At 40.6% G+C, this 27,433-nt stretch overlaps 1 protein-coding gene across 2 annotated transcripts; it reads right to left on the bottom strand.

Moving 5' to 3' along the window:
• Positions 1–9,387: 9,387 nt before the first annotated feature.
• dctd (dCMP deaminase) lies at positions 9,388–24,558 on the bottom strand. 2 transcript variants are annotated; one of them, XM_028601045.1, is made up of 6 exons: positions 24,391–24,558; positions 21,457–21,556; positions 19,890–20,025; positions 18,034–18,150; positions 14,614–14,710; positions 9,388–10,116 (listed from the first exon to the last, which is right to left on the bottom strand). In XM_028601045.1, exons 1-6 carry the CDS (start codon positions 24,429–24,431, stop codon positions 10,032–10,034), a joined length of 576 nt encoding a protein of 191 aa, XP_028456846.1. In that variant the 5' UTR covers positions 24,432–24,558; the 3' UTR covers positions 9,388–10,031. The 2 variants fall into 2 exon arrangements, with proteins under 2 accessions (XP_028456846.1, XP_028456854.1); XM_028601053.1 differs by having other exon boundaries at positions 21,457–21,553.
• Between the last annotated feature and the right edge of the window lie 2,875 nt (positions 24,559–27,433).

The raw sequence follows: 27,433 nt of genomic DNA, 5'->3' as shown, positions 1-27,433 counted from the left end.
TGTGCTGTGCACCTAGCCAGCAGCCAAGATGTCCTTGAAGCTAAGTTATGTCATAGCTATGAAGTTGGCATTGTGATGTGCATTAACTAAACATCTACTTGACAACTTAAATCACAAAGGCTTTCAGAGGAACGCTTTCTTTAAAATGATGATAAACTTATGGAAGCTTAAGAAAGTGTACAGTGTAGTGCTAGGCTAATTGTATAACACATGCCTCAGTATAAGTAGTTAGATCCATCAAAAACACATTTCACAAACAAATCTTTTTGCAATTAAAATTAAGCTTTTTTATTCTTTCATTTCGGGGTATTTCCTTAACTCGAATATAATCGTTTTTTTAAACTGCATGTAAACACTGTGTTTAAAGGTGCTATATAAATGAAGTTATTATTATAACTGTTCTGCTCATCTGACAGAGATCATAAAATACAGCATATGAAAAAGCAATGGACAGCTGATGCAGCTATGCTGTACGTTATATTTAACGTTGTTTTAAAGTGATGGCTCCAAGGCAAGGATGTCTTATTTTGTTAAATACCTGTTGCCTCAACTCCTCTCTCCTCATGTCTCTTCCTTGACGACTGGGTGGGACTAAGACACAAGGAGAGGATTTGGGGATGCACAAACTGGGAATTGGGAAAGGCCCACACACCATAGGAAGTGTTGTCGGTTTTTGTATTCTAGGGTGCAGAGTAATGATTCCAATATTTCGGTGAACACTTGCTTCGGAAATGTGCAGCAAATCAGTTTGATAGTGAGATGGGCTGTGGTACTGCCTCTGTGAGGCATGTTGTCAAAAATTGTCAAATTGCAAATGGAATACTGTATGTGTGACATTGTGTGTTTGTGTGCATCGCATGTGAATCAGTCAGATGAATTGTGTGTGTGTGTGTGTGTGTGTGACAGACAGACAGACAGACAGACAGACAGACAGACAGACAGACAGACAGACAGACAGACAGACAGACAGACAGACAGACAGACAGACAGACAGACAGACAGACAGACAGACAGACAGACAGACAGACAGACAGACAGACAGACAGACAGACAGACAGACTTCCTTCCTCTATGCATTAAGTCAATTGGAAAAACAATACAATATCTGTGACCATACGCCTATTATGTTCCTATGAATATCTTGCTAGCAGGATTCCAAACAATACCTTGCAAACATAAACATGCCATTTGTTTAATTAAAATACAGTATATACCATAAAGAACAAAAAAAGTGCATTTCCTGCATAAAATGTGTGTGAATGCTGAAAAACTGACGCTAAACTGCATGCATAAAATGTATAAAAGATGTGGAATGTTTAAGGATTGTTGAAAGCTGAAGCTACACTGAATTGCTGGCTTAAATGTGTAAGAAGAAGGCAAAGTAATAGGAATAGTGAAAAGTGGGAATGGGTTTAATTAGTATGAATGTCATTCAAAAGCTAAATAATACCACTAATGTAAAAAAGATGTGAAATATTTAAAATTGTTTTGCAAAGCTTGCACTAAACTGAATTCCTGGCTTTGAAAATTAAATAATATCAAAATTAAATGACTGAAATATTGTTGTAAGGTTGGCCGAGGTGGAGGAAGGCCCAGGTTGCAGTCCAGATGTTTTTATTCACAGGATGGTAACATCAATCTCGTGCAACCATAGTTTTAAGTGCAAAGCCCAGCCCTAAAAACATAACATTAACTGAAGAAAAATAATATTTACCATTAGAAAAAATGGAAATACCAAATGCAAAACTGTTAAAAAAAAAAAAAAAAATTTACAAAACATTCTAAGAAACATTTACAGCTAGTACTTATTAAACAAGCAAACACCCCTTCAACTCTACCATACTTGGTGTTTTTGTGGGCCACTGCAGTAAAAAGAGTGGAAAACTCTCCTTCTGTACTTCTGCAACCCATCACATCCAGTTAGAGAATCAATATGACATCCTCGATTCACATTAATACCCTCCACTGGCTGGGAACCCGCTGCCGCCTCCACACAGTGTTGGACACCCTGCCCAGCTACATTAGATATGCAAGATCTGTTGACATTTTTTAAAATCAACTAAAGACCTCCTTATTTAGGCAGGTATTAAGGTAATGTAGCCTAATTCTTTTTTTTTTTTTTTTTTTTATCTGTTTCTACTATCATTTTTATTACTTGTATTGCTCTGCCTTTTTATTGGATTTTTTTATTCTATTTTTATGAATTACTATTTTTTTGATCATGCCATACCGTTAATAACTTTGTGCTGCATTTTATGTATGAAAAGTGCTATACAAATTACAATATTAATAATATTAAATATATAGTATAGTGTTTAATGTTTCCTATTGCTCTCACTTTGTTTTTGTAAACTTAAAGTGTAACTACTGTTTTTTTTTTTCATCCTGGACCCTATTTCCCTATATTTTTGTGTCTTGGGAACAACAGTCTTTGACATTGGTCCAGTATTAAGCAAGATCGCTGCAATCGGCAGCAGGGGCGAAACAAGCTACAATGTAAGTTAATAAGGCAATTGTCCAGCTTGTATTTACCTTCACAAAAGTGCTCTTTTTGCCACTGATAGACTCAGATTAATATTCTAAGTGTCTGACAACATTATGGAAAGGATTTCTAAGGAGGTCGACCTTTCTGTTAAAGAGTAAGATCCTTTTTTTTTTTTAATTAATTTTAGCATCTTAAAATACACTTCATTCAAAGTCGACAGAAACTAAATAAAACTATGAAAAGCCGTTTTTGGTATCTTTCCAACCATCACCATTTAGTTTTGGTTGAAATAAACATAGTTTACCGATTTACATGTGAAATTATGTTGGCTCTATACACACAAAGTATTGCGCGACAATAACGGGATGGTGGAGGTTGGGTTGAAGAAAAAAACAACGGGGAAAGGACGCTTCACACACCGGGAGACGGCCGCAGGTAACACGCGACTATAACAAAACGCCACATGCGGGACGCGATCCCTGGCCTCCGGGGTGAAAGTCTTGTAAGAATTGTTTGACACATCCACCACCCCAACCAACCTCCTTATGCGGATTTTCGGCATTTTATACTACTCGCTACTAGGGATGTTAACCGATGACCGTTTGACCAGTGGTTGACCGTTTCAACGTTAACCGGTCAAAATTATGGTTAGTCGGTAAAAAAAAAAAAAAAGTGGTCTCTAAATTAGGCAATTATAAATATTGGAATAAACGCTACTACAGTTAGCCATCTCATTCCAATATTTTTTTTTCTGTAAAGTGAAATAATCCCTCACGCAAAATTTTTCATAAGGCATAAAAAAAAAATAGTTTGGTTCCGGTTTGCTGTCTGTTGAGGTTATGGGTCATAGGGAATTTATTTTATTTTTTATTTTTTTCCCAGTGGCAGCAAGGGATAAGTAGGATTTTTCTGTTTGCCTTTACAGTAGCGATGGATACTCAATATTTTCATAACATAGCCTACCTGTTACTACATGTACAGTTGTCGCTTAATAAATTGAAAACATGTAATTCACGTGCATATTAAGTAGCCACATGTATTTGTTTTGGTCTTATAATACAGCCACAGGTTTACCGCTCCAGCGGAGAGGATGGTTTGTTTAGACAGGAGCTACGTTTACAAGAGTTTGTCTAAAAATCAAGATTCGTTGCAAACTAAGAAACAGACTACAAACTGACATCTTTCATTTTAGCTTGTTTGTAAAGTCGCTATTTGCAGAGTGGAGCTTTGTTTGCACCGTGCGGTGAACAAGAGAGGAAAGCGCATGAAGAGCACCTGAAGCACATGAAGAGTAGCCACCTCCACTGGTTTGCTTGCTACGTTGCCATCCTCTTGAACGACATTAAACACAACATATAGTTCATGAGTGGTTTCATTGGCCCTGTTTAACGTGTTGAAGCTCCCCGGCGGCGCAGTAGCGCTGTAGCTGGCCGCCGTGGCCGGTGAGGGCTGGTTGAAGGCGCCGTCCTCACGCTGCTGCTGCCGTAAAACTGGACGCGGCAACGTTAAGTGGCGCTGTGGCGACATCGGGTCCTCTTCCAGCAGTGCTGGAGGAAAACGGGCATCTTGCATCGCAAGAGTGCTGTACAAAAATGTAATTATAGTTCGCCGTAAACTTTTTATTTGTGTATTTATTTAATTAGTATCATTTCTTCCCCAAGCTCATAAAATAATTTGGGTCGCACATTAATTGACAGAGTCGGTCGGAAACCGGAACCAAACAATTCATTTTGTTAGGCCTAATCGCCTGTTTTACGCATTCTGAAGGTGCCTGTTTTATCCATTGGTTGTATCCTGTTGCAGTCTATTAGGCAATATTCCGCATAAGATGGGCTTATATTTGGAAACACATTACATCTGCATTTCAGTGGTAACAGATAAGGTGATGATGATCATCATCTTTATTATTGTTAGCACTACACTCAAACTAAAGCGGCGTCTCTTTGGAGCTGTCATTTTCTCAAATGAGCCGCAGCAATGTTTCTAATGAGCTTCTAACGCTAGACAAACAACTTTATTTTAAACGTGATCACCTGGCTTGTACCCAAACTATTTTGAAACTAAGGAGCCATTTGTCCTCCGATTACATACAAGCTCCTCTGCGCCGCATTTGAGGGACTTGTTTCGTGCTGTAGGGGATTTAAAAAACGTGACGTGAGTGGAAGGGCGGTGTGTGTGTGTGTGTGTGTGTGTGTGTGAGTGTGTGTGTGTGTGTGTGTGTGTGAGTGTGTGTGTGAGTGTGTGTGAGCGTGTGTGTGTGTGTGAGAGCGTGTGCGTGTGTGTGTGAGAGAGCGTGTGTGTGTGTGTGAGAGAGCGTGTGTGTGTGTGAGAGCGTGTGTGAGAGCGTGTGTGAGAGCGTGTGTGAGCGTGTGTGTGTGCGTGTGAGAGCGTGTGTGTGTGCGTGTGTGAGCGTGTGTGTGTGCGTGTGAGCGTGTGTGTGCGTGTGTGTGTGTGTGTGTGTGTGTGCGTGTGTGTGCGTGTGTGTGTGCGTGCGTGAGAGCGTGTGTGTGTGTGCGTGTGTGCGTGCGAGAGCGTGCGTGTGTGCGTGTGTGCGTGCGAGAGCGTGCGTGTGTGCGTGTGAGAGTGTGCGTGTGCGTGTGAGAGCGTGCGTGTGTGCGTGTGAGAGCGTGCGTGTGTGTGCGTGAGAGCGTGCGTGTGTGCGTGCGTGTGTGCGTGTGAGTGTGTGTGTGAGAGTGTGTGTGTGTGAGAGTGTGATGCGACAGAGTTGAGAAATTGCAGGCGCGGCTCGAAATGGCTGTTATTTCAAATAGCGTAGCATATTTTAAACTAAACGGTTAACCGGTTTCAACCGGTTAATGAGGCTTGGTGACCGGTCAAGAAAATTTTTAGTTTTCACCATCCCTACTCGCTACCGTAGTCGTGCTGTAACCACGACATATGCTTCCCGTTTATATACATTAGTTTACATTTTCGTACTGGCCACCACAAAAAAAAAAACGTCCCAGTGAACACGAATCAATAGATTAAATAACGTGACCATTTCACGAACTGCCATGACACTGGGTTGCAACTACAGCTTGTTTCTCGCTTAATAATGGACCAAAATTGTTTTTCCAATCAGTCACACACAAATACGGTCCAGGTTGAAAAAAACAGTACTTACCCTTTAACAGGTGGCTGTGCAAATAACATGCAGTAATCAGCAAGTAGTATTTATCATGCATACGGGATATGAATAACCTGATTTCTCTGTGTTCCATGTAAACATCATATCGTGAATATGGTTATAAGGCTTATGCCTTATAACCGGGTATGCATTCATGTCCCATTAATGTATGTTACTAACTAAGCTTCTTACCTGGAGTCCTTGTGCTTTCTCCCCTCTCAGATTTCCTCGGATTGTGGTGGCACATGGATCGTGGTTGCAGCTGCTGCCGTGGTCCTGCTCGACGTCCACTGCTACTACTATTATTATTATTAGTTATATTCCTATTATTTACTATTTACTAACTATACTGTTACTATAATTAACAATGTTCCTCATATTATTCCATTATACCCACTGCTATAATTATTGAGTCATATTTCTGTATTTATTGTTCTCTCTCCCTCTCCTCCCTCCCAACCAATCGAGGAAGATGGCCGCCCACCAAGAGTCAGGTTCTGTTCAAGGTTTCTGCCTGATAACAGGCCGTTTTTCCTCACCCCTGCATTAAATGCTTGCTCTTGAGGAGGAAATGGTTGGGTTTCTGTTAATTATAGTGTGGTCTAGGCCTACTCTATCTGTAAAGTGTCCTGAGATGGCACCAGTTATGATTTAACACTATAAATGAAATTAAATTGTATGCTCATGTCCATGTAAACACGCTCAGTGTTTCACTGGTAATGGGACGCCACAGCAAAAACAAGTGAAAAAAGAAAAAAACACTGCTATCAATCATATGATCCACTTCCTCAATACATACGGTGAGGAAAATAAGTATTTGAACACCCCGCTGTTTTGCAAGTTCTCCCACTTGGAAATCATGGAGGGGTCTGAAATTGTCATCGTAGGTGCATGGTCCACTGTGAGAGACATAATCTAAAAAAAAAAATCCAGAAATCACAATATATGATTTTTTAACTATTTATTTGTATGATACAGCTGCAAATAAGTATTTGAACACCTGTCTATCAGCTAGAATTCTGACCCTCAAAGACCTGTTCTGTTCCAGTCTGCCTTTAAAATGTCCACCTTCACTCCATTTATTATCCTAAATTAGATGTACCTGTTTGAGGTCGTTAGCTGCATAAAGACACCTGCCCACCCCATACAATCAGTAAGAATCCAACTACTAACATGGCCAAGACCAAAGAGCTGTCCAAAGACACTAGAGACAAAATTGTACACCTCCACAAGGCTGGAAAGGGCTACGGGGAAATTGCCAAGCAGCTTGGTGAAAAAAGGTCCACTGTTGGAGCAATTATTAGAAAATGGAAGAAGCTAAACATGACTGTCAATCTCCCTCGGACTGGGGCTCCATGCAAGATCTCACCTCGTGGGGTCTCAATGATCCTAAGAAAGGTGAGAAATCAGCCCAGAACTACACGGGAGGAGCTGGTCAATGACCTGAAAAGAGCTGGGACCACCGTTTCCAAGGTTACTGTTGGTAATACACTAAGACGTCATGGTTTGAAATCATGCATGGCACGGAAGGTTCCCCTGCTTAAATCAGCACATGTCGAGGCCCGTCTTAAGTTTGCCAATGACCATTTGGATGATCCAGAGGAGTCATGGGAGAAAGTCATGTGGTCAGATGAGACCAAAATAGAACTTTTTGGTCATAATTCCACTAACCGTGTTTGGAGGAAGAAGAATGATGAGTACCATCCCAAGAACACCATCCCTACTGTGAAGCATGGGGGGGTGGTAGCATCATGCTTTGGGGGTTTTTCTGCACATGGGACAGGGCGACTGCACTGTATTAAGGAGAGGATGACCGGGGCCATGTATTGCGAGATTTTGGGGAACAACCTCCTTCCCTCAGTTAGAGCATTGAAGATGGGTCGAGGCTGGGTCTTCCAACATGACAATGACCCGAAGCACAGAGCCAGGATAACCAAGGATTGGCTCTGTAAGAAGCATATCAAGGTTCTGGCGTGGCCTAGCCAGTCTCCAGACCTAAACCCAATAGAGAATCTTTGGAGGGAGCTCAAACTCCGTGTTTCTCATCGACAGCCCAGAAACCTGACTGATCTAGAGAAGATCTGTGTGGAGGAGTGGGCCAAAATCCCTCCTTCAGTGTGTGCAAACCTGGTGAAAAACTACAGGAAACGTTTGACCTCTGTACTTGCAAACAAAGGCTACTGTACCAAATATTAACATTGATTTTCTCAGGTGTTCAAATACTTATTTGCAGCTGTATCATACAAATAAATAGTTTAAAAATTCATACATTGTGATTTCTGGATTCTTTTTTTTTAGATTGTCTCTCACAGTGAACATGCACCTACGATGACAATTTCAGACCCCTCCATGATTTCTAAGTGGGAGAACTTGCAAAACAGCAGGGTGTTCAAATACTTATTTTCCTCACTGTAAGCGGTTGTTGTCGTTGCTTGCATTTGTTACTACCCACCAAGCCTGATTTCCAGTCAGTTAGACTATGTTCCAATGTGCATAATATCTAGGAAGATAAAATGACATAGCCTAAATTAATGTAATTGCATAGATGCAGTTGGGCTGGGCTAACATAATATAAAATAAAAAATGTAGCTATTACTTTCACTGAAAAGTAACTATATTAATTCACACATGGATGGAAAAGGACAAGAGACCTCACTGAGGGACTGCGTTTTCTTCTTGCTTTAAAACGGTCAAGGAAAATGCCTTTTTTAAACGGCATACAGTATAATACAAATTTTCTTACACTGTCTTGTTTGTGTTCAGAAGAGGCCTAACAGTCAGAACATGGAGGCAATATTAACATCCACATCAAAAACAGCTTATTCTTTAGCCCATGGCCTAATCTTCCACCACATTACGTTAAAGGTTCCATGGCATGAAAATTTAACTTTATGTGGTTTTTTTAACATTAATATGCGTTCCCCCAGCCTGCCTATGGTCCCGCAGTGGCTAGAAATGGTGATAGGTGTAACCCGAGCCCTGGGTATCCTGCTCTGCCTTTGAGAAAATGAAAGCTCAGATGGGCCGATCTGGAATCTTGTCCTTATGAGGTCATAAGGAGCAAGGTTACCTCCCCTTTCTCTGCTTTGCCCACCCAGAGAATTTGGCCCACCCATGAGAGAGAGAGAGAGAGAGACATCATGGCTTTCAAACGAGCAGAGTGGCAGTTGGTCAAGGCCACACCCCCACCCTCCACCTTGCCCCGCCCCCACTCTCCTCCTCAATATCTACAGACACAGAAATGGCACATCCTAAGGAAAGCTCATTGTGGGACTGGCTCTAGTGGCTGTAATTCTGCAACAAGGCTGAATTTCGGGAAAGAGACTTCAGATACAGTATTAGGGGACCACTAAGGTCTATATAAAAGAGACTTCAGATACAGTATTAGGGGACCACTAAGGTCTATATAAAACTAAGGTCTAGAGACTTCAGATACAGTATTAGGGGACCACTAAGGCCTATATAAAAGAGACTTCAGATACAGTATTAGGGGACCACTAAGGTCTATATAAAAGAGACTTCAGATACAGTATTAGGGGACCACTAAGGCCTATATAAAAGATACTTCAGATACAGTATTAGGGGACCACTAAGGTCTATATAAAAGCATCCAAAGAGCACCATGTCATGGGACATTTAAAATCTGTTTAGCAGTTTCTAAAAGCTACCTAACAAACCAATGGACAATTTTGTCCTATAACACTGTCTAGCATAAATTACACACTGCATGCATTTGAATTGTATTCAACAATAACGAACACACAGTGGAAACTAGTTCATGCGGTCCCAAAGTTTTATTGAATGCAAAATTGTACTTGCCAGTAAAGCATTAGATGCCCATTTAAATTTTTCAAAGGAGTGTCAAAACATAAAATACAATAAAAATAGGCACAGGCTAAATTATTACTTATTACATTATTACTTTCTGTAAACGGGTTCAAAAAGTGATTTACTGGACAGCTTCCATGTTAAAGATCAAATGAACTGAATGTCAAGGTGCCTTTGTATTAATCCTCAAACCTTGTTTTAAGGAGGAAAAAAAAACATTTCTGTTGTTTCCCTGTGCAGACAACCATGAGAAGATCGGATTCACAACACTGAAAATTTTAATATCATGCACTCAAGACAGTGTGCTCAGAGTCCTTGTGTATGCCTAAAACTAAAGGGAATTCTAACAGGAAAAAAGCATTGAAAGACCTTCTGCCACAGCCATCCACAAAGGGCGAAGCGTCAAATTAAACTACCTTAATCAAAATATCAAAAGACGCCAAAGTCAAGGTATCCTTGAGTTTTTCTTTGGACAAAGCAGGGGGCAAGAAGACAGAGAAAAGAGGCATCAAAGTCTCTTTCAATCTTGTCAGTCTCCCTCTACTTCCGTGCCTCATTCTGCAGCCCCCCCAAGGTGAGCTGTTTGCATTTTCACTTGGTCGCACTGTTCAGCATTCCAGGGTGGTTAATAGAATTAAAATCAATGACAATCTCAGTCCTCTTGGGCTTGAACTGCCTGCCAAAGCACACAGAGGAGAAAAAAAACAAACGCATAAGTCAGGGACACACAGGTATGAGGACTACACCACATAAAACATGGATGAGGATAAAAGTCACTTCTTCATCGTCTTATCAAGTCACACCTTCATCTGGCCCAAAGCCTGATACATTTTCACAAGGTTTGGGCAAATTGTAAAACATTGGTTTTACAGCCTGCTAAAGTGAGTCTAATAAAAACCTGTGACCTGAGGCCTCGTTTATAAAACTGGGGGGCGTTTTTGCGTCACAAGTGGCTTACGGACGAAACATAGGATGTGAGTACGCACAGAAATATTCGGATTTATAAAACCGTGCGCACGCACGTCCAACGCCGGACCCCAATGCAGTTGGGGTTTTGGAATTTATAGAGTGTGGTCTAGACCTACTCTATCTGTAAAGTGTCTCGAGATAACTTTTGTTATAATTTGATACTATAAATAAAATTGAATTGAATTGAATTGGTATTAAACCATTACTGATGGCTGCATTCCACTTAGGAGAGGTCCTGGTATTAAACCATTACTGATGGCTGCATTCCACTTAGGAGAGGTCCTGGTATTAAACCATTAATGATGGCTGCATTCCATTTAGGAGAGGTCCTGGTATTAAACCATTACTGATGGCTGCATTCCAGTTAGGAGAGACCCTGGTATTAAACCATTACTGATGGCTGCATTCCACTTAGGAGAAACCCTGGTATTAAACCATTAATGATGGCTGCATTCCACTTAGGAGAGGCCCTGGTATTAAACCATTACTGATGGCTGCATTCCACTTAGGAGAGGTCCTGGTATTAAACCATTACTGATGGCTGCATTCCACTTAGGAGAGGTCCTGGTATTAAACCATTACTGATGGCTGCATTCCACTTAGGAGAGGTCCTGGTATTAAACCATTACTGATGGCTGCATTCCACTTAGGAGAGGTCCTGGTATTGGGCATGCTGACTCACTGAAATATCTTACTGGGACACTTGATGGAATTGAGCCATCGTTATGTTATCAATTTCAGCTGGGCTTTTCCTACTATGAAAGGTCAAAATGTCTGCCGTGAAAAAGGTCTATAGTTAAAACATGCTTTAGACCTACAATAAAAACAAACATTTAAAAACAAAAATAAAATGATCTAAAGCCATTAAAATACTGTATAAAACACAACATGATACTGTACATGATGACTATATTAAAACGACGTGTTCTGCAAGATGGAGGCATCGAAAACAGCATCAGTCTATTTGTCCTGTTTATCGTATTATTCATGAGAATAAATTCCATAACATGCCAATATAATTACAGAACATTTGAGTTTTCTTGGCAAATATATCGGTTTGAATTTACGATAGGATCTTGTTTTATTTTGTCGGTTTTTCACCGCAGATCAATCAAACAGTTGTTTGAGTAGGATATTAATTGTAAGAATGGCTTTGTGAATTCTTCATATCCTCAATAAAGGGAATATTTTGATTTGTTTTACTGCCGTCTGTGTCGCCGTTTCTCATTTCACCCATTTCTGTGCCTACGTCTGGGTTAGAATGTCTGTGGAGGACCGCACGTTTTCCCCTTAGGTTCTTCTTTTGTGCGTACGCCACATAGGCCTGTCACGATAACAAATTTCGCTGGACGATAAATTGTCCCAGAAATTATTGCGATCAACGATAATATTGTTGTTGAGACACCATTTTCATTAATATAATGATAATGGCATAATAATGCAGGTACGCCTTTTAAAAGATCAATAAACTTTTATTTCTAAAGAATATTTAACACTGGAAGTGGAAGACATTTTAAATATCCACAATATGTCTTTGATCTCTTTAGTATGTCGTCTTTCACGCTGTTGTTTGCCGTTTGTGACACGTATGTTCTCCCAGGTAATTCATAGCCTGCTGGCTGTCAAACGTTTGCAGGATTCCTCGAGTGTTTGTGCGATAGACTACAGACTGTACTACATTTAACACTAAATATTACATTTAAATAATATATAATTAATAAATTAAATCTATCTATATGGCTATCTGCCACATGGCGAGTAAATGTTTGTAGCAAAATAGTTCTGTTTTTCGGTCTTCATTTTGGCGAAGGTGCGGCTTCTGCTCCTCTGCAGGTCGGAGCTTTGTGGGGGCAGACACACACACAAGTCCACAGCGGCGTGTATGTCCGAGCCTAGTACCCTATATGTATCTAGTATCTAGTACCCTATATGTATCTAGTACCCTATATGTATCTAGTACCCTATATTTATCCGAGCCTGTCCCCCCCTCCCCCTGCAGGTTGTCAGCTGTATGGTTTGGAATGAAAGGGAGAAAACGGGACGCCGAGTAACACGGTTGATATCGCTCTTATACTTTTTTTTTTTGACGGCGCCTTAACTGCAAAGTGCTGCGGGAAACCCTGCTCCAACTCTCAACTAGTGTTTCTCTGTCTCTCTCTCTCTCTCTCTCCCGTCCGGAGTCCCGCCCACACAAAGAACATGTGACTGACAAAGAGGGTTCACTCCTCGTTATGCTAAGGAACCGAGAGTGGTCCTCCAGTCTCTCTGGTAGAGAGAGAAAGAGAGAGAGAGAGAGAGAGAGAGAGAGAGAGAGAGAGAGAGAGAGAGAGAGAGAGAAAAACAAACAAGCATGCAAATGGAAATTATTGTGGCCAGAAAAATTATCGAGCTAATTTTTTTTCAAAATTTTATAAATGAGGCCCCTGGGCCCTGCACTGCGAAGCAAGTTTAAAGGTCCTATGACATGGTGCTCTTTGGATGCTTTTATATAGACCTTAGTGGTCCCCTAATACTGTATCTGAAGTCTCTTTATATAGGCCTTAGTGGTCCCCTAATATTGTATCTGAAGTCTCTTTTATGTAGACCTTAGTGGTCCCCTAATACTGTATCTGAAGTCTCTTTATATAGGCCTTAGTGGTCCCCTAATACTGTATCTGAAGTCTCTTTTATATAGGCCTTAGTGGTCCCCTAATACTGTATCTGAAGTCTCTTTTATATAGACCTTAGTGGTCCCCTAATACTGTATCTGAAGTCTCTTTTATATAGACCTTAGTGGTCCCCTAATACTGTATCTGAAGTCTCTTTTATATAGACCTTAGTGGTCCCCTAATACTGTATGTGAAGTCTCTTTTATATAGACCTTAGTGGTCCCCTAATACTGTATCTGAAGTCTCTTTTATATAGACCTTAGTGGTCCCCTAATACTGTATGTGAAGTCTCTATTATATAGACCTTAGTGGTCCCCTAATACTGTATCTGAAGTCTCTTTTATATAGGCGAAGGTGGAGGGTGGGGGTGTGGCCTTGACCAACTGCCACTTTGCTCGTTTGAAAGCCATGATGTCAATCTCTCTCTCTCTCTCAAGGGGGGCCAAATTCTCTGGGCGGGCAAAGCAGAGAAAGGGGAGGTAATCTTGCTCCTTATGACCTCATAAGAAGCAAGGTTGAACATGATTATGGTCACAGGAATATCCCAGTGTCACACTTTTCATGATTAATAATCAGGGAACTAAAAAGTTAAGATAATTAGCTTTATACATGTCAAAAATATAGGCCTACTTTATAAGTAAGAAATAAATAAGAAATATTTAATAAGAAATATTTCTAATATATGTATTATCATCATCAACTATATCCAGTTAGTATTTATAGTTTAACATTTGGCTACTTAAATTTTTTTTATGATGGTTAGGCTATACAGAACAAAAAGACAGAGGGAGAGAGAGAACGACAGCCCGTCCCACAGTCCTTCTCAGTGTTGGGGGAATGGTCCAAACAGGAGCATCAAGTGATACGAAGCACCGCAAATATCCACAAGTAGCGCATTTCTCGGGCAGCGCTTCTGTCACCTCTCTGAACCCAACCAAAAACGTGCTCTGGTTTATTGGCATTTCTTTAAACCAATCACAATCGTCTTGGGCAGAGCTAAGAGCCGGACGGAGCCACGGTGCCTCTGCTAAATAGCGGAAGGAACTTGTTTTGGCGGAACGTGTGTACGTTCAAAAGTAGTTGTAGTCGTGCGGGAGAAAACTCTTATTGGACAGATAGTCTAGCTAGCTGTCTGGATTTACCCTGCAGAGATCTGAGGAGCAGTTAACCATAGTCCTCACAAATCCACCGGAGTTTACAACGCAAACACAAAGGAAGCGGAGGGCAACGGACATCTGGCAGAATGAAGGACATCTGGCGGAATTTCCGGTAGCAATGGACCAATCGCGGAAGTGGAAGGTTGCAGATATAGACTAAACAAAAAGGTAACAGGGTGAAATGTTTCTTTAAAAAAAAAAAAAAAAAAAAAAAAGGCAAAAAAGCAACACGTCCACTGTTTTTTTGTTTCTCTCCTCTCATTTGTTGTTGTTCTCAGATGGTGGTATTAGTATATGTTCCTTTGTGGGTATTTGTGTATCCCATGACCTTATTTAATAATATAAAAAATAAAAACGTGTGCACTTGTTCTTGTGTGCCAGAGCAAACATTTAACTCACCTGTTTTGTATGCCTGCCATACCGAGCAGCCTTCTTGAAGCGGCCATTTCCGGCGTGTCATGGTACTTATCAGAAAGATAGACCACTTCCTTAATACCTGGACAGAGGGAGGGAGGGAGCCATTATGAAGAGATGCAGAAGGCAGGAGTACAAAATAAAGACCATTATTAGTCTTAGCAGAGATGTGCTTCTTACCTGGAGAAGTGCATGGCAATTGAAAGCAGTAAGAGAGAGAGAACAAAATTCAAAAGGAAGAGTTGATTTAAGTGCTGTATTTGACTCCCTAGTACCCTAGCTCACCACAGGACGTGTCCTAATTATTCCCTTGACTACTCTCGGGACAATCTTTACACTTTTTGCTCCAAAAAGGCTCCAAGAATGGGAAAATCAGGAGTATGCTGTTCACACTGGCCAAGAAATGTGTAGGTTGAGATGCAATGAACATTACAGCCACTAGTGTGGATTTAGACTAGTGATGGCGAAATTAAGCTTTCTAAAGCAGAGTTCTTCAACAGGGAGTGAGAGTCACTGCAGGGGGGGCTCCAAATTATTTTTGGATAGTTTTTTCAAAGTTTTTTTCCTCCCAAAATTAAAATAGGTCTGAAGAGTACATTAACATGATTCCAACATGTTATTAGCAAAGATAAATCGGTCTATTCGTAAAAAAACTGTATCTGGATTCACTGTGCATTCCACATGTATGTTTTACATTAAAACACGATGATATATGCAGGGCTCGACATTAAGGCTTGTCCGCTTGTCCGGGACAAGTGGATTTTTTGTAGGGCAAGTGGAAGAGAAATTTACTTGTCTACTTGTCTTGTACTACTCATGTGCCACTCATTACGTCTATGTTACCGATTTGAAACTATAATTTCTTTCCCCCGCAATCCCGGTCAGCGGACCGCTAACGTTAGACCCAGCCCGCTGTTCAGCTCGTCCTCTGTAAGCAATGCAGCATGAAAGCACGTTGAACCTGCCGGTGTTAGTTAGCTAACGTTAGCTTGCTAACTAACTCCGCCTTAACGTTACCTCCTCGTCACATCGTTGACAGAAAAGGAGAGACCCGGTGCTAATACGGCACCGGTGCCTTAACGACCGTTATCTACCGGACCGAATTGCAACGCGTTGCCACTGAAATGCCTGCGCTTCTCTCGGATGCTCCGAAAACGGACGTTAGAGGCAACCTAAACATCGCCGCATGTTACGCTAGTTAACACTAGACTCAACAGCAAGTAACGTTAGCCTATCGTTAGCTAGCAGCTGGAGTAAACAGTTAAAATGCTGACAACTAGTGGTTGTTTTTGTCGTTTAACAGGAACTTACTGGTGAAATAAGTTATTTTTATAAGTTATTGTTGTTACATTTTTAATAAATCATTTAAATTTCCCTTAGCAATAAACAAGCCGTTCTATAATGTCGGTTTTTTTTGCTCCTTTTTGAACAAAAATAATAAAAACAATATGCAGATTAAATATCAGGTAATAATCAACTGTAAAGTAGCTACACCTTTTTAAAAGGATCCTTTCGGTAACTCAGCCTCTGCCGGGTAGAAATTTGTGAAATTGTATAAAAAAAGTTAACACCAACATTTAGTGGCAAATTCCATTGTTATGTCTACAAAATTATTTTAGATATAGTAGAAGTTCAAGTCACCACTACCATTTAGTATCTCAGAATATAAACTAAGAATCTCAAAGTAATGAGAAAATGTCAAATATTGACTTAGAATCTCAATATATTGGCTTAGTATCTCAATATATTAATTTATCTCAAAATATTGACTTAGTATCTCAATATTGACTTAATATCTTACTATATTGTTCAGTATCTCAATATATTGATTTATCTCAAAATATTGACTTAGTATCTAAATATATTGACTTATCTCAAAATATTGACTTAGTATCTCAATATATTGACTTAATATCTCACTATATTGATTTAACTCAAAATATTGACTTAGTATCTCAATATATTGACTTAGTAACTAAGAATATTGACAAACAATCTCAAACCAATAAGAACATTTAAAATATTGACTTACAATCTCAATTTATTGACTCAATATCTCAAAGTATCAACTTAGTATCTCAATATATTGACTAAGTAACTTAGAATATTGACTAGGAATCTGAAAGTAATGACAAACTTTCTAATATTGAATTAGAATCTCAATATATTAACTTCTGCACACCGGCGTGCAACATATTACTTTGTATTATGGAGTCTGGAGATCCTTTTTTCTTGTTGAAGGGGAAATCAACCTGGGGCACGTTTGTTTCTACTGTTTCAACAGAATTGTATTAATGTTTATAGTGTTTGGATGCTTTCAATGGTTTGTTAAAATTCTGCATTAGCAAAACACTATTTTTTTTATAAAATGATGAATCTTTACCCGGACAAGTGACTTTTATGCATGGACAAGTGAAACATAAATGTACTTGTCCGAAGGACAAGTGCCTCAAAAAGTTAATGTCAAGCCCTGTATATGTATATGTAAATAGTACCTTAGTATTGTGGGGCACCATAAAAAGGAATGTGTATAGGCTTTAGGCCGCCCTACACGTTATTGCAGGCCCAGTTTAATATGCTATGCTCCATTTCATTCAGTTTCAGTTTATGTAGTATTAAATAAATATTAAATAAGCCTATGAAATACATCCTAAAAATCCAATTGCAATGCTGGTTAGAAAATAATGTTTTCCTTAAACATACCAGTTTTCAGAGTTTTGTTGAGAGCTGGAGGCAGCACCAAATTGATGGATTCAGCCGCCTCCTATTTCTCTATGCAGGAAAAACCTTGTGTATGAATTCACACTGTTTGCGTATGATTCAAAGTTGCCAAAGGCCTCAGAATAGGGATGGGCGATGTCTACCGACTTGGCATTTGATGATGGCCACAGTGAAACATCACCATGTGGGTTGGGGGGGGATTAATTCATATTCAGGCATATTCTTGCTCCCAGTGCTCCTCTCTGCTGCGCTGCTTGAGTGCTGAGCACGGGGACTGTGGAGGCAGGCTGTGCGATTCATCCAAACTAATAGTTTACATTGTGTGTATACATTTCTCTTACACAAATGTTCTACATGGGAGTGCAAACTTTCATCACACACCATGAAATCAATTTCTTAAAATATACAGTGTTGACACGGATGTTTGCGGCAGGCTATTGCTGCAGAGAGACCAAGGTTAGGTGACTGAACATTAGCGACTAAAAATGAAACTTATTATTCTGGGGCAGCAAAATCTATATTTTGGAAACAGTGATAATATAATTCATATATGAAGGGGGGTTTGACAAGAAAAGTTCCTATTTTTAGACACTGAATGTTACAAAAGGTGTGTGTGTGTGTGTGTGTGTGTGTGTGTGTGTGTGTGTGTGTGTGTGTGTGTGTGTGTGTGTGTGTAACACCCACCGGACTGGATGATGAGCTTGGCACACTCGTTGCAGGGAAACAAAGCCACATACATGGTGCAGCCTTTCACATCAGCACTGTTCTTGTTCATAATTGCATTCATCTCTGCATGGCACACTGTGGGACAGAGCAATTGAGATGGTCCCCAGTCAATAAAAGACGTTGTCAAGTTCCCTTGTTTTAAGTTTAATTAGGTTGTAGCGCAAACGAGCCAGGGTAAGACAGGTATAATATACAACGATGGTGTGTGTCTATGACACTGGAGAAATAGACCAAAAAACACGTCCTTCCCTTCTAAAAGCACTATACTAGAACCAGTTATGAATCATTATATTTTATATTTGGTTGAAAATAGTCCCTATGAAAACTATCCACGTGAGGTCTGTGGATTATCCAGAGTAACCATGACACCGCATCTGGAAAAAGATGTTTTTTTTACTTAAAAAGGAACACGCCGACTTATTGGGAATTTAGCTTATTCACTGTAACCCCCAGAGTTAGACAAGTCGATACATACCCTTCTCATCTCAGTGCGTGCTGTAATGCTGTCTGACGGCTCCAGCAGCATCAGGCCAGCACAGATCCTGCAGGTGAATGGTTCCAGTAATCCTACTGCTCCGAATAAGTGACAAAATATTGCCAACATGTTCCTATTTACATGTTGTGATTTATAGTGTCTGGCAGCGTACAAAAAAAACAACGTAACATGAGACACAGCCGTCTTCTAACTGTAAACAAACCGGAACTATATTCTCAGGCGGAAGAATATAGTACTTGGGCGGAGTGATATGCTTGCAGCAAGCCTGTCTGAGAATATAGTTCCCGGTTTGTTTACTGTTAGAAGATGGCTGTGTCTCATGTTACGTTGTTTTTTGTACACGCCAGACTTACAAATCACAACATGTAAATAGGAACATGTTGGTGTTATTTTGTCACTTTTGTCAAAATTTGGAGCAGTAGGCTAGTTGGAACCAGTTACCTGCAGGATCTGTGCTGGGCTAAGCTAATGCTGGAGCCGTCAGACAGCGTTACAGCACGCACGGAGATGAGAAGGGTATGTATGGACTTGTCTTACTCTGGGGGTTACAGTGAATAAGCTAAATTCCCAATAAGTCGGCGTGTTCCTTTAATTTTTATCAGCCGCGATAGTGGGGTGGAGGTAGAAGTCTGAATACTACTTGGTCAATTTAATCTGCCAGTCCATCCCTCCTATACTTGCTTTTAGTTTTAAAAGCCAACCGGACACATTTTCATGGACGAAGGCTGAATCCTCTGGATAAATCCTAACATATCATGTTAACCTTTCCTCTAGCACCACCAGGCTGTGGAACTGTCAGTTCATTGAAAGACAATAAAAGTTGAAAAAAAAGTGTAGAAGAGTGTAGAAAAAAGTAAATTCCTTATTTGCCCACCATCCCACCGTAAATTGAGCACCAAGAGAGAAGGGAAGAGAGAAAGAAAGAAAGAGAAACAGAGAGAAAGAGAAAGACAAAGTAGAACGCAAGAGCATCTGATCAATGGAGAAAGAGTGAGATTGCTTCATTATTGATCCTCTAGCACCCTCTACAGGCCAAGGTTTAGCACTTGAGACATGAAGAGAACTCAGCAGCATAGTATAGACAGCTAATGAATAACAGGCTTTGTTGTCTACAATTGGATTATGTTCATTCCAGAAATCCTCCCACACAATTGGAGATGAATACTATGGAGTTCCTGACTGGGGTGGATGAAACCAGAAGCACTTTGTTGTATGTGCACATTTTCTTCAATCAAACTGTTTGATTCCAAAACACAAAATGATAATCTAAAATTTAAAGCAAGGAAAAAGCAAGAAGTGCATGTGTAGGCTTTCTCACCATAAGGGTATTTAGTGTCAAGCTGGTTGTCAGCAGACCGGGACCACGGTAGCAGGTCATCATCACAGCCGTTTGGCATACCGTTGTAACCAATGCCAACTATTTTATTCTCCTGGTTCACTATACAAGCCCCCACCTGCAGAGAGGGAAAGAGGTTCCACAGTTTAGTTGTGCAAATGTTACTCTACAGTTTGCTTTGACAGCATCTTGCCATTTTGTTTACTTGCAATAATGAGCTTATGGGCCTCGCTGGGCCTCTCCCCTATGCTGCACAACTAAGCTATTGGATGTAATAAAAACCTTCCAGTTATGCCATTATGGAAGGTGGAATTTGAATGTGAATCCAGATTAGAATACTATAAAGGCAAACCCTAGTCTATATCGACGACGTTTAATTTCCGGGATTGTACAGGTGCCGCCAGAAATTCCGCCGGATGTCCCTTATTTGGACCGGTTTTCTGTCACTTTACGCTTTCTTTGTGTTGGCATTTTAAACTCTGATCGATTTATAAGAAATATGGTTAACTGCTGCTCAGATCTCTGCAGGGTAAATCCAGACAGCTAGCTAGACTATCTGTCCAATCTGAGTTTTCTGTTGCACGACTAACAACTTTTGAACGTACACATGTTCCACCAAAAAAAAGTACTTTCCCGAGGCTTTTTTGCAGCGGCACTGTTGCTCTGTCCGGCGCTTAGCACCGATTGTGATTGGTCTAAAGAAATGCCAATTAACCAAAGCACGTTTTTCTCCCATCCCAGAATGCTATGTGGACTAGCCAGACCCTCCTCCACAGCGCTGATGAGGAAGGACTGGCAATGCAAGACTAGGCGAACCCCAGCACAACATCTACACTCTACACAGAAAGAAGCCAGCCACCCTGCGGATGTAAACCAACAACCTTTGTTGTGAGGGGACAGTGCTCACCACTACTATAGTCCCCATTATCTATAGTTCTACCTGTCTGGATCTCCTTATTGACATTTCTTATTGCAATCTGTACAGACACTGTTCTTTTTTTTTTTTTTTTTTTTTTTTTTACCAAAAAGGTAAAACCAGAATATTACAGTCTTATAAATCTGAACTACACCTGGGATCTGTACGTTATCACTTTGGATGTGCCTACATAACGTGCAGAATATAGTAAATATGGAAGACTATATTTATTCCTGTACTGTTGAGGCCTGTAAAAACAACAAACTTCATGTAGGCTATCTCCGAAACAAGCAAAACAAATGTCAAGGACACTTAATGTACCCCCTTTAACTTCCTTTCCCTATATTTGAAAGGGGACTTGTGAGAAAGGAACACCATCTCCTTTACCCGAGGACCCATGCCTATTGTACCCTTGTCTGTTGCCCATCTGTCTGTTAGGCTGCCTTCTGTGATTTTTAACAAAAAAGTTTTTGTTACATCCCTTATATACACACACACACACACACACACACACACACACACACACACACACACACACACACACACACACACACACACACACACACACACACACACACACACACACACACACACACACACACACACACAACACACAATACACAATACACACACCTGTGAGCTTGGGTCTTTGCTCCTTTGTGCTGACAGAAAGGCTACAGCCATAAAGTACTCTGGCCACTCCAGGTAGTCTTCCCGTTTGGTAGTTGTGCTGCTAAAGAGAAACACCACACGAAAAGACAGAGAGAAGATGAAAAGTTTTTCTCTTAGATCACAAAACCTTTAAGCCTTTGTGGCAGCATGCCCAGTGGCTCTTCTGATCTGAAAGTGTAACATATACATGAAGATTTTATGCAAATGCCAAAAAAAGCAATACATCCTTACTTTTGAAAAGTTGCAACCAGATAATTGCTGGTTTTGAGTTTTTAACAACAAAAAAATGTCATCAATGATAGTTCTCAACCAATTTATCACGTAATTGATCTTACAGCATTAGTGCTCACTATAGGCCTGCTTTATCAAACATATACTGTTACAAAATAGTGGTGGAATTTAACAAATTACAAGTACTGTACTTGAGCGTCTCCACTTTATGCTACTTTATACCTCAACTCCACAATATTTCAGAGGGAAATATTGCATTTAAAATGTAGTCTAACATACTAAACATTTGATCATCAAATAAGTATGCTTTATGATAGATTAAACTACCAAATAGTATGCCTATATCATGTAGCTATTTGATTCATTAAAATACAGCTCACCTATTAATGCATACAATTAATCATTGAACAATACAGTATACAGTCAGGCGTGGATTAATGCACAAGCTTGCGTAGGCTGCAGCCTAGACAATTACTTATTATTTTAAATTTACTTCAGCGAACACACAAAAAAAAAAAAAAAAAAAGACCCTAATTGGCCCATACAAAACATTTAAAAAAAAAAAAAAAAAAAGCAGGGGATTGGATAGATTGGGTCACATCTATCCAATCATAGGAGGGAGTCTGAGACAGAGGGGCCGGGTCAGAGACTCCAGCCACCCAAAGCGCCATGCTGCAGACACAGTTCACCTGCTCATGGGTCAGCCACGCCCCCGGCAGAGATGGAGGGAATCCCCGCACCCCCTCCACCTGTTGCTGCGGAGGAGAGGACACAAAAAGAGGCCGAAAAATCTTGCTACCTATAGCTCTGATCCTGCATGTTGGGATAAAGTTGATGAATACATGAGGGCATATTGGATTAAAATGGGACCTAAAAGTTGCCAGAACAAAGACGCAGATGTTGCTGCCTCAGAAAGACAACATAAACACCAAAAGAGGTAGGCTACTTTTCCAAAACCCTGTTTAAAATGAAACTGGCAAATGGTGAAACGCAGCCAAGAGAATGTCTGTTGTATTCCCCCTCAAAAGGCATTGTGTTGTGTCACGCAAATTATTTGGGAACAGTGATATTCAAATGACTGGAAAAATGCAGCTGTACGCCTAGCGGAACATGAGGGATCCGAGTGCCACAAGCAATGCTTGCTTATGTTACGCGCTGTAATGACGGTGGACAAAAAAATTTGTTGACAATGAATGTGAATATTCGACTGAGTCGACTGTATTCACAGTTTAGTGTATTGCACAGTGGTTTGTGTCTCAGTAATGATCAGTGGTGGAATGTAACTAAGTACATGTACTCCAGTACTTTACTTTGCGTCCTAATGTTGAGGTACTTGTACTTGAGTCTTTTCTTTTCGTGCCACTTTCTACTTTTACTCCGCTACATTTCAGAGAGAAATATTATACTTATACTTTTTACTCCGCTACATTCATCTGACAGCTTTAGTTACTAGTTACTTTACAAATTAAGATTCCTGCACACAGAACACATGTAGTTTATAAAATCTGATGTTTTATTCTAAAGTAAACTAGCCAACAATATAACGGCCTACAAGTCCAGCTGAGATGAATAGACCATTAAACACTAGTTGATTGACAGTACTGTTTGGTTTGTTTAAAAAAATTTGAGGATTGTTCGACATTCAGTACTTTCACTTTGAATATTTCAAGTACATTTTCCTGATGATACTTACATACTTTTACTTAAGTAACATTTTCAATGCAAGACAGTATGGTATTAGTACTTTTACTGTACTTTAGTAAAAGATCTGAATACTTCTTCCACCACTGGTAGTGATGTTGTGATTTTGCCTCAGTAAAACCAGGTGTTCTGCACTGCTGCAGATGCTGTAGCCTACCTGTTGGTTTAGAAATATAAAAGTGATTACCAGCTTGCTGTTGAACTGTGAATCCAGGGAATTCTGCTGCTTTGCTGTTTATAGTTACATTTTCATTGTAATTATTTTGGTGCTGTGGTGGCAGAGGATAATATCTGGTTTTGTTTCCACTTACATCTCTGTTGATGTTTATGATGTACTTTTCTCATTTTACCTATGTGGTGTGGTGGTAATTGTTGTCTGTCTGTGTGTCTGTGTGTGTGTGTGTGTGTGTGTGTGTGTGTGTGTGTGTGTGTCAGTTCAACTTATTTGCATGTGGACCATGTATGGCACTAAATAATTTTTTCCAGTGGAGCACAATGGTTAAGGGGGGGGGGCCCTCACACAAAGAGCAGCCTAGGGGCCCCTGACCACCTTAATCCGCCCCTGTATACAGTAAAGCATAACACCAAAGGGGAGCATTTTCCTGCACAATTAGTACTTTTACTTCAAATACTTAAGTAGCTTAGTCATAGTAACGTCTTTTCTGTAGTTTTACTTAAGAAAGATTTTAAATGTAAGACTTAATTGTAATAGATTACTTTTACACCGTATTGCTGACAAATGTTAAAGATTCACTCAGGCTGGTGTTTTAAATATGAGAAACGTCAATAACTGACTGAACGGAAGACAAACCTAACAACTTAACACTGTGGGGGGAAAAAAACACAACAGCAGCCTACCGGTGTTTCCGTCTCATAGCCTTAAACGTTACCGGTACCTCTACTTTTTCTCGGTGGGTATTTGCGCCTCATGTCGAACTTAGACACAAAGTTACAACTAGTTACCCGTTTAGATGACCAAGCATCGGCTGCTGGATTTCTTCCATAGTCTTCCAAATACTCGAGGTTTCTCTGCTTCGCTCTGGACGGTATGCGGGTGTGTATGAAAGTAAAAGTCAGCCGTGGCCGAAAACCAAAAACAACACACCACGTGACTTCCACACGAAACAGGAAGAAATCTCCCGCGCTAGTGATATTTTTTTGTTACATCTTTATTTAAAAAACGGATAAAAATCATAGACAGTATATAATAAGATAAAAATGTAACGAAAGGATCTTTGCTAGTGTTGAACAATTCAGATACGAGTTCTTTCTAAAATAAAATCACACCTCCTAAACAGAATATTTTCAATGTAACTATACATAAATATAATACATAACGTTAATGATGACAAGTTAGTGAATGAGTGGCCTAAATAAAAATGAAATGACAAGTTGAAGTATCGAAATAGTACAATAAAGTACATGAAAAGCTAATAAAATAATAAAATTCAAATAAGCAGAGCAAGGGGCTAGAAAAAAAGTTCTGGATCATATCCCATCAGGACCAAAACCTCACGCCACTAGAACCGTTTCTTCCTAACTGCAGTGGGCCATCAACAAGGCCCGGGATCCCCACTGACAGACTCCAAACCCCCCAGCCACAGTCACTACAGTAAGTTACATTAACAGAGTATTATCCCTGCCCATTGCTCATATTGCTCATATATTTACTTTACGTTTGCACATTGCTGATCAATATTTTTGCACTGTTACAGTACTTTGCTTTATTGTTTATCCCCTTTAAAATGTTTATTGCATGAACCAAACACACCAAGGCTAAAGAAAGCTAAAAATGGCTCTATTATCTATCTATCTATCTATCTATCTATCTATCTATCTATCTATCTATCTATCTATTCTATTACAAACTGGCATGCAATGTGCACAGCCCAGGACAGCAGGGCTCTGCAGCGGGTGATTAAAACCGTCCAGTTAACATCATTGGTATTGGCGAGCATCAGTCGGTGAGGCGCCTGCACAGAGCCCAAAGGATACTGGGCGTACGCACACTTGGTCCAGTTGCCTTGAACCGTGCACGAGTATGATTGTCCCCCCTCCCAACTCCCCCGCTGGCCTGCACTCACACTGCAATAAAACATTCTGGGCCAGAGCACGCTTATGTCAATACTTTGTGGGACTCGCCGAATACAATTCCTGCTCATCTGTAAGATAAGAACCAGACCCGGGCACATTTAGTGATCACACTGATGTGTACCGTGCCTGAGTCCAACTTAACTGTGCCCTGTCTCGTCTCTTTCACGCGTGCCTGCGCGGTTTAGCGTGCGCAATCACACTAGTCAAACAAAACGGATATGGGGGTGGGTAAAACATGCTTGAGCATGGCTTAACTGGGCCAAGTGTGAGTATGCCCTAAAAGACCATACCTACCCAGCAACAGCCTGTTCAACCTGTTGCCGTAGGGCAAGTGACACAAAATATCTGCTGTTATACCACCAGACTTAAGAGCAGCTTCTTTCCTTAGGCTGCGATACTCTACAACTCAGTTCAATTTTATTTAGAGTATAAAATCATAACAAGAGTTATCTTGACACACTTCACAGATAAAGTAGGTCTAGACCGCACTCTATAATTTACAAAGACCCAACAATTCCAGTAATTCCCACAAGAGCGAGCATTTAGTGCGGTTTCTCCTTTTTAGACCCAGGCTCTTGGTGGGCGGTTGTCTACCGGTGCCGGTTGGGGGTATGATGAACAGTGGCAATTATACTAACAATAAAGATAATGGAACTATGACTAGAAATAGTAGTTGTTGTAGTTCATGGCATAGCAGAGCACTGCAGGACGTAGCAGGGTGTAGCTGGACGTAGCAGGGCACTGCGCGGCGTAGCAGGGCATAGCAGGGTGTAGCAGGGCACTGCAGGGCATAGCAGGGTGTAGCAGGGCGTAGCAGGGCGTAGCAGGGTGCCTAGCAGGACCACGGCGAGAGCTACAACCATGATTTAGGTGCCACCCTAATCCAGGGAAAACTGCAGGTCAAGAAAACATAAGGACTAAGAGGAACAAGCTCCCCAGAGCTTGGTTAGTAACACACATTTGCCCACAGATGAAAAGAGAGATGACAGAGGAGCTCAGTGTGTCAAAGGAAGTACCCCGGCAGTCTAAAACTATAACAGCATAGGTAAGAGCTGCAGAGAAGCAGAGATATGGAGGGGGTGCGCCGTGACTGTGGCTACACACCCTCCCCCGCCGGTCTAGGCAAATGCTGCAACTCTTCACTCCCTAATTATAAGCTTTCTATAAAGAGAAGCAGAGATAGGGAGGGGGCGCGCCATGACTGTGTCTACACACCCTCCCCCGCCGGTCTAGGCGAACGCTGCAGCTCCTCACTCCCTAACTATAAGCTTTATCAAAGAGGAGAGTTTTAAGTTTACTCTTAAATGTGGTGACGGTGTCTGCCCCCCGAACCCAGACTGGAAGCTGGTTCCACAGGAGATGAGCCTGATAGCTTAAGGCTCTGGCTCCCAGTCTACTTTTAGAGACTCTAGGAACCACAAGTAACTCTGCATTCTGGGAGCGCAGTGCTCTAGTGGGACAATAAGGTACTATGAAGTTCTTCTAGATATGATGGTGCTTGACCATCATACATCTACAGAAGCCTGAAAGACAAGGTGGGAAAACAATTTTTTCGGTTTGAATTCACTCCCTTGTAGTTTGCTGACTTCATTCACATGAATATTAATTAGCCATGTTTTCCTGCCTGAGCAAGCTGCTGAGTTTACAAGAATTTGCTTACTGAGATAGTTAGACTACATATGAGACAACTTTCTTTTTAGCATGTTTGTAGCAATTCACTATTTGTGCTGTGTTACGGCAGCAGATGAGAGTAGACTGAATATGGATTCTCTATGTTTATGCCTGTTTAGTCTACATGCACGTTTCATTTACAGGATTGTTCCAGTGCCACCGGATGTCCCTCATTTTTAGCTGGATGTCCCTTACCTTCCGCTTTCTTTGTGTTGGCATTCTAAACTCTGGTTGATTTTAA

This window comes from Perca flavescens, chromosome 2, assembly GCF_004354835.1.
Source record: "Perca flavescens isolate YP-PL-M2 chromosome 2, PFLA_1.0, whole genome shotgun sequence".
Classification (NCBI taxonomy): domain Eukaryota; kingdom Metazoa; phylum Chordata; class Actinopteri; order Perciformes; family Percidae; genus Perca; species Perca flavescens.
Note: the sequence above shows the minus strand (reverse complement) of the source record. Positions and strands in the feature narration are given on the sequence as shown.

Bases quoted from the DNA above. Each gene is read 5' to 3' on its own strand.
- dctd (XM_028601045.1), bottom strand. From the start codon at position 24,431: ATGGAAGAAATCCAGCAGCCGATGCTTGGTCATCTAAACGG. The intron at 20,026-21,456 runs GTGTGTGTATTG...CCCTCTCTGCAG, and splicing joins GCAAAGACCCAAGCTCACAG to GTGGGGGCTTGTATAGTGAA. The intron at 18,151-19,889 runs GTGAGAAAGCCT...TCTGTCCCACAG, and splicing joins TGACACTAAATACCCTTATG to TGTGCCATGCAGAGATGAAT.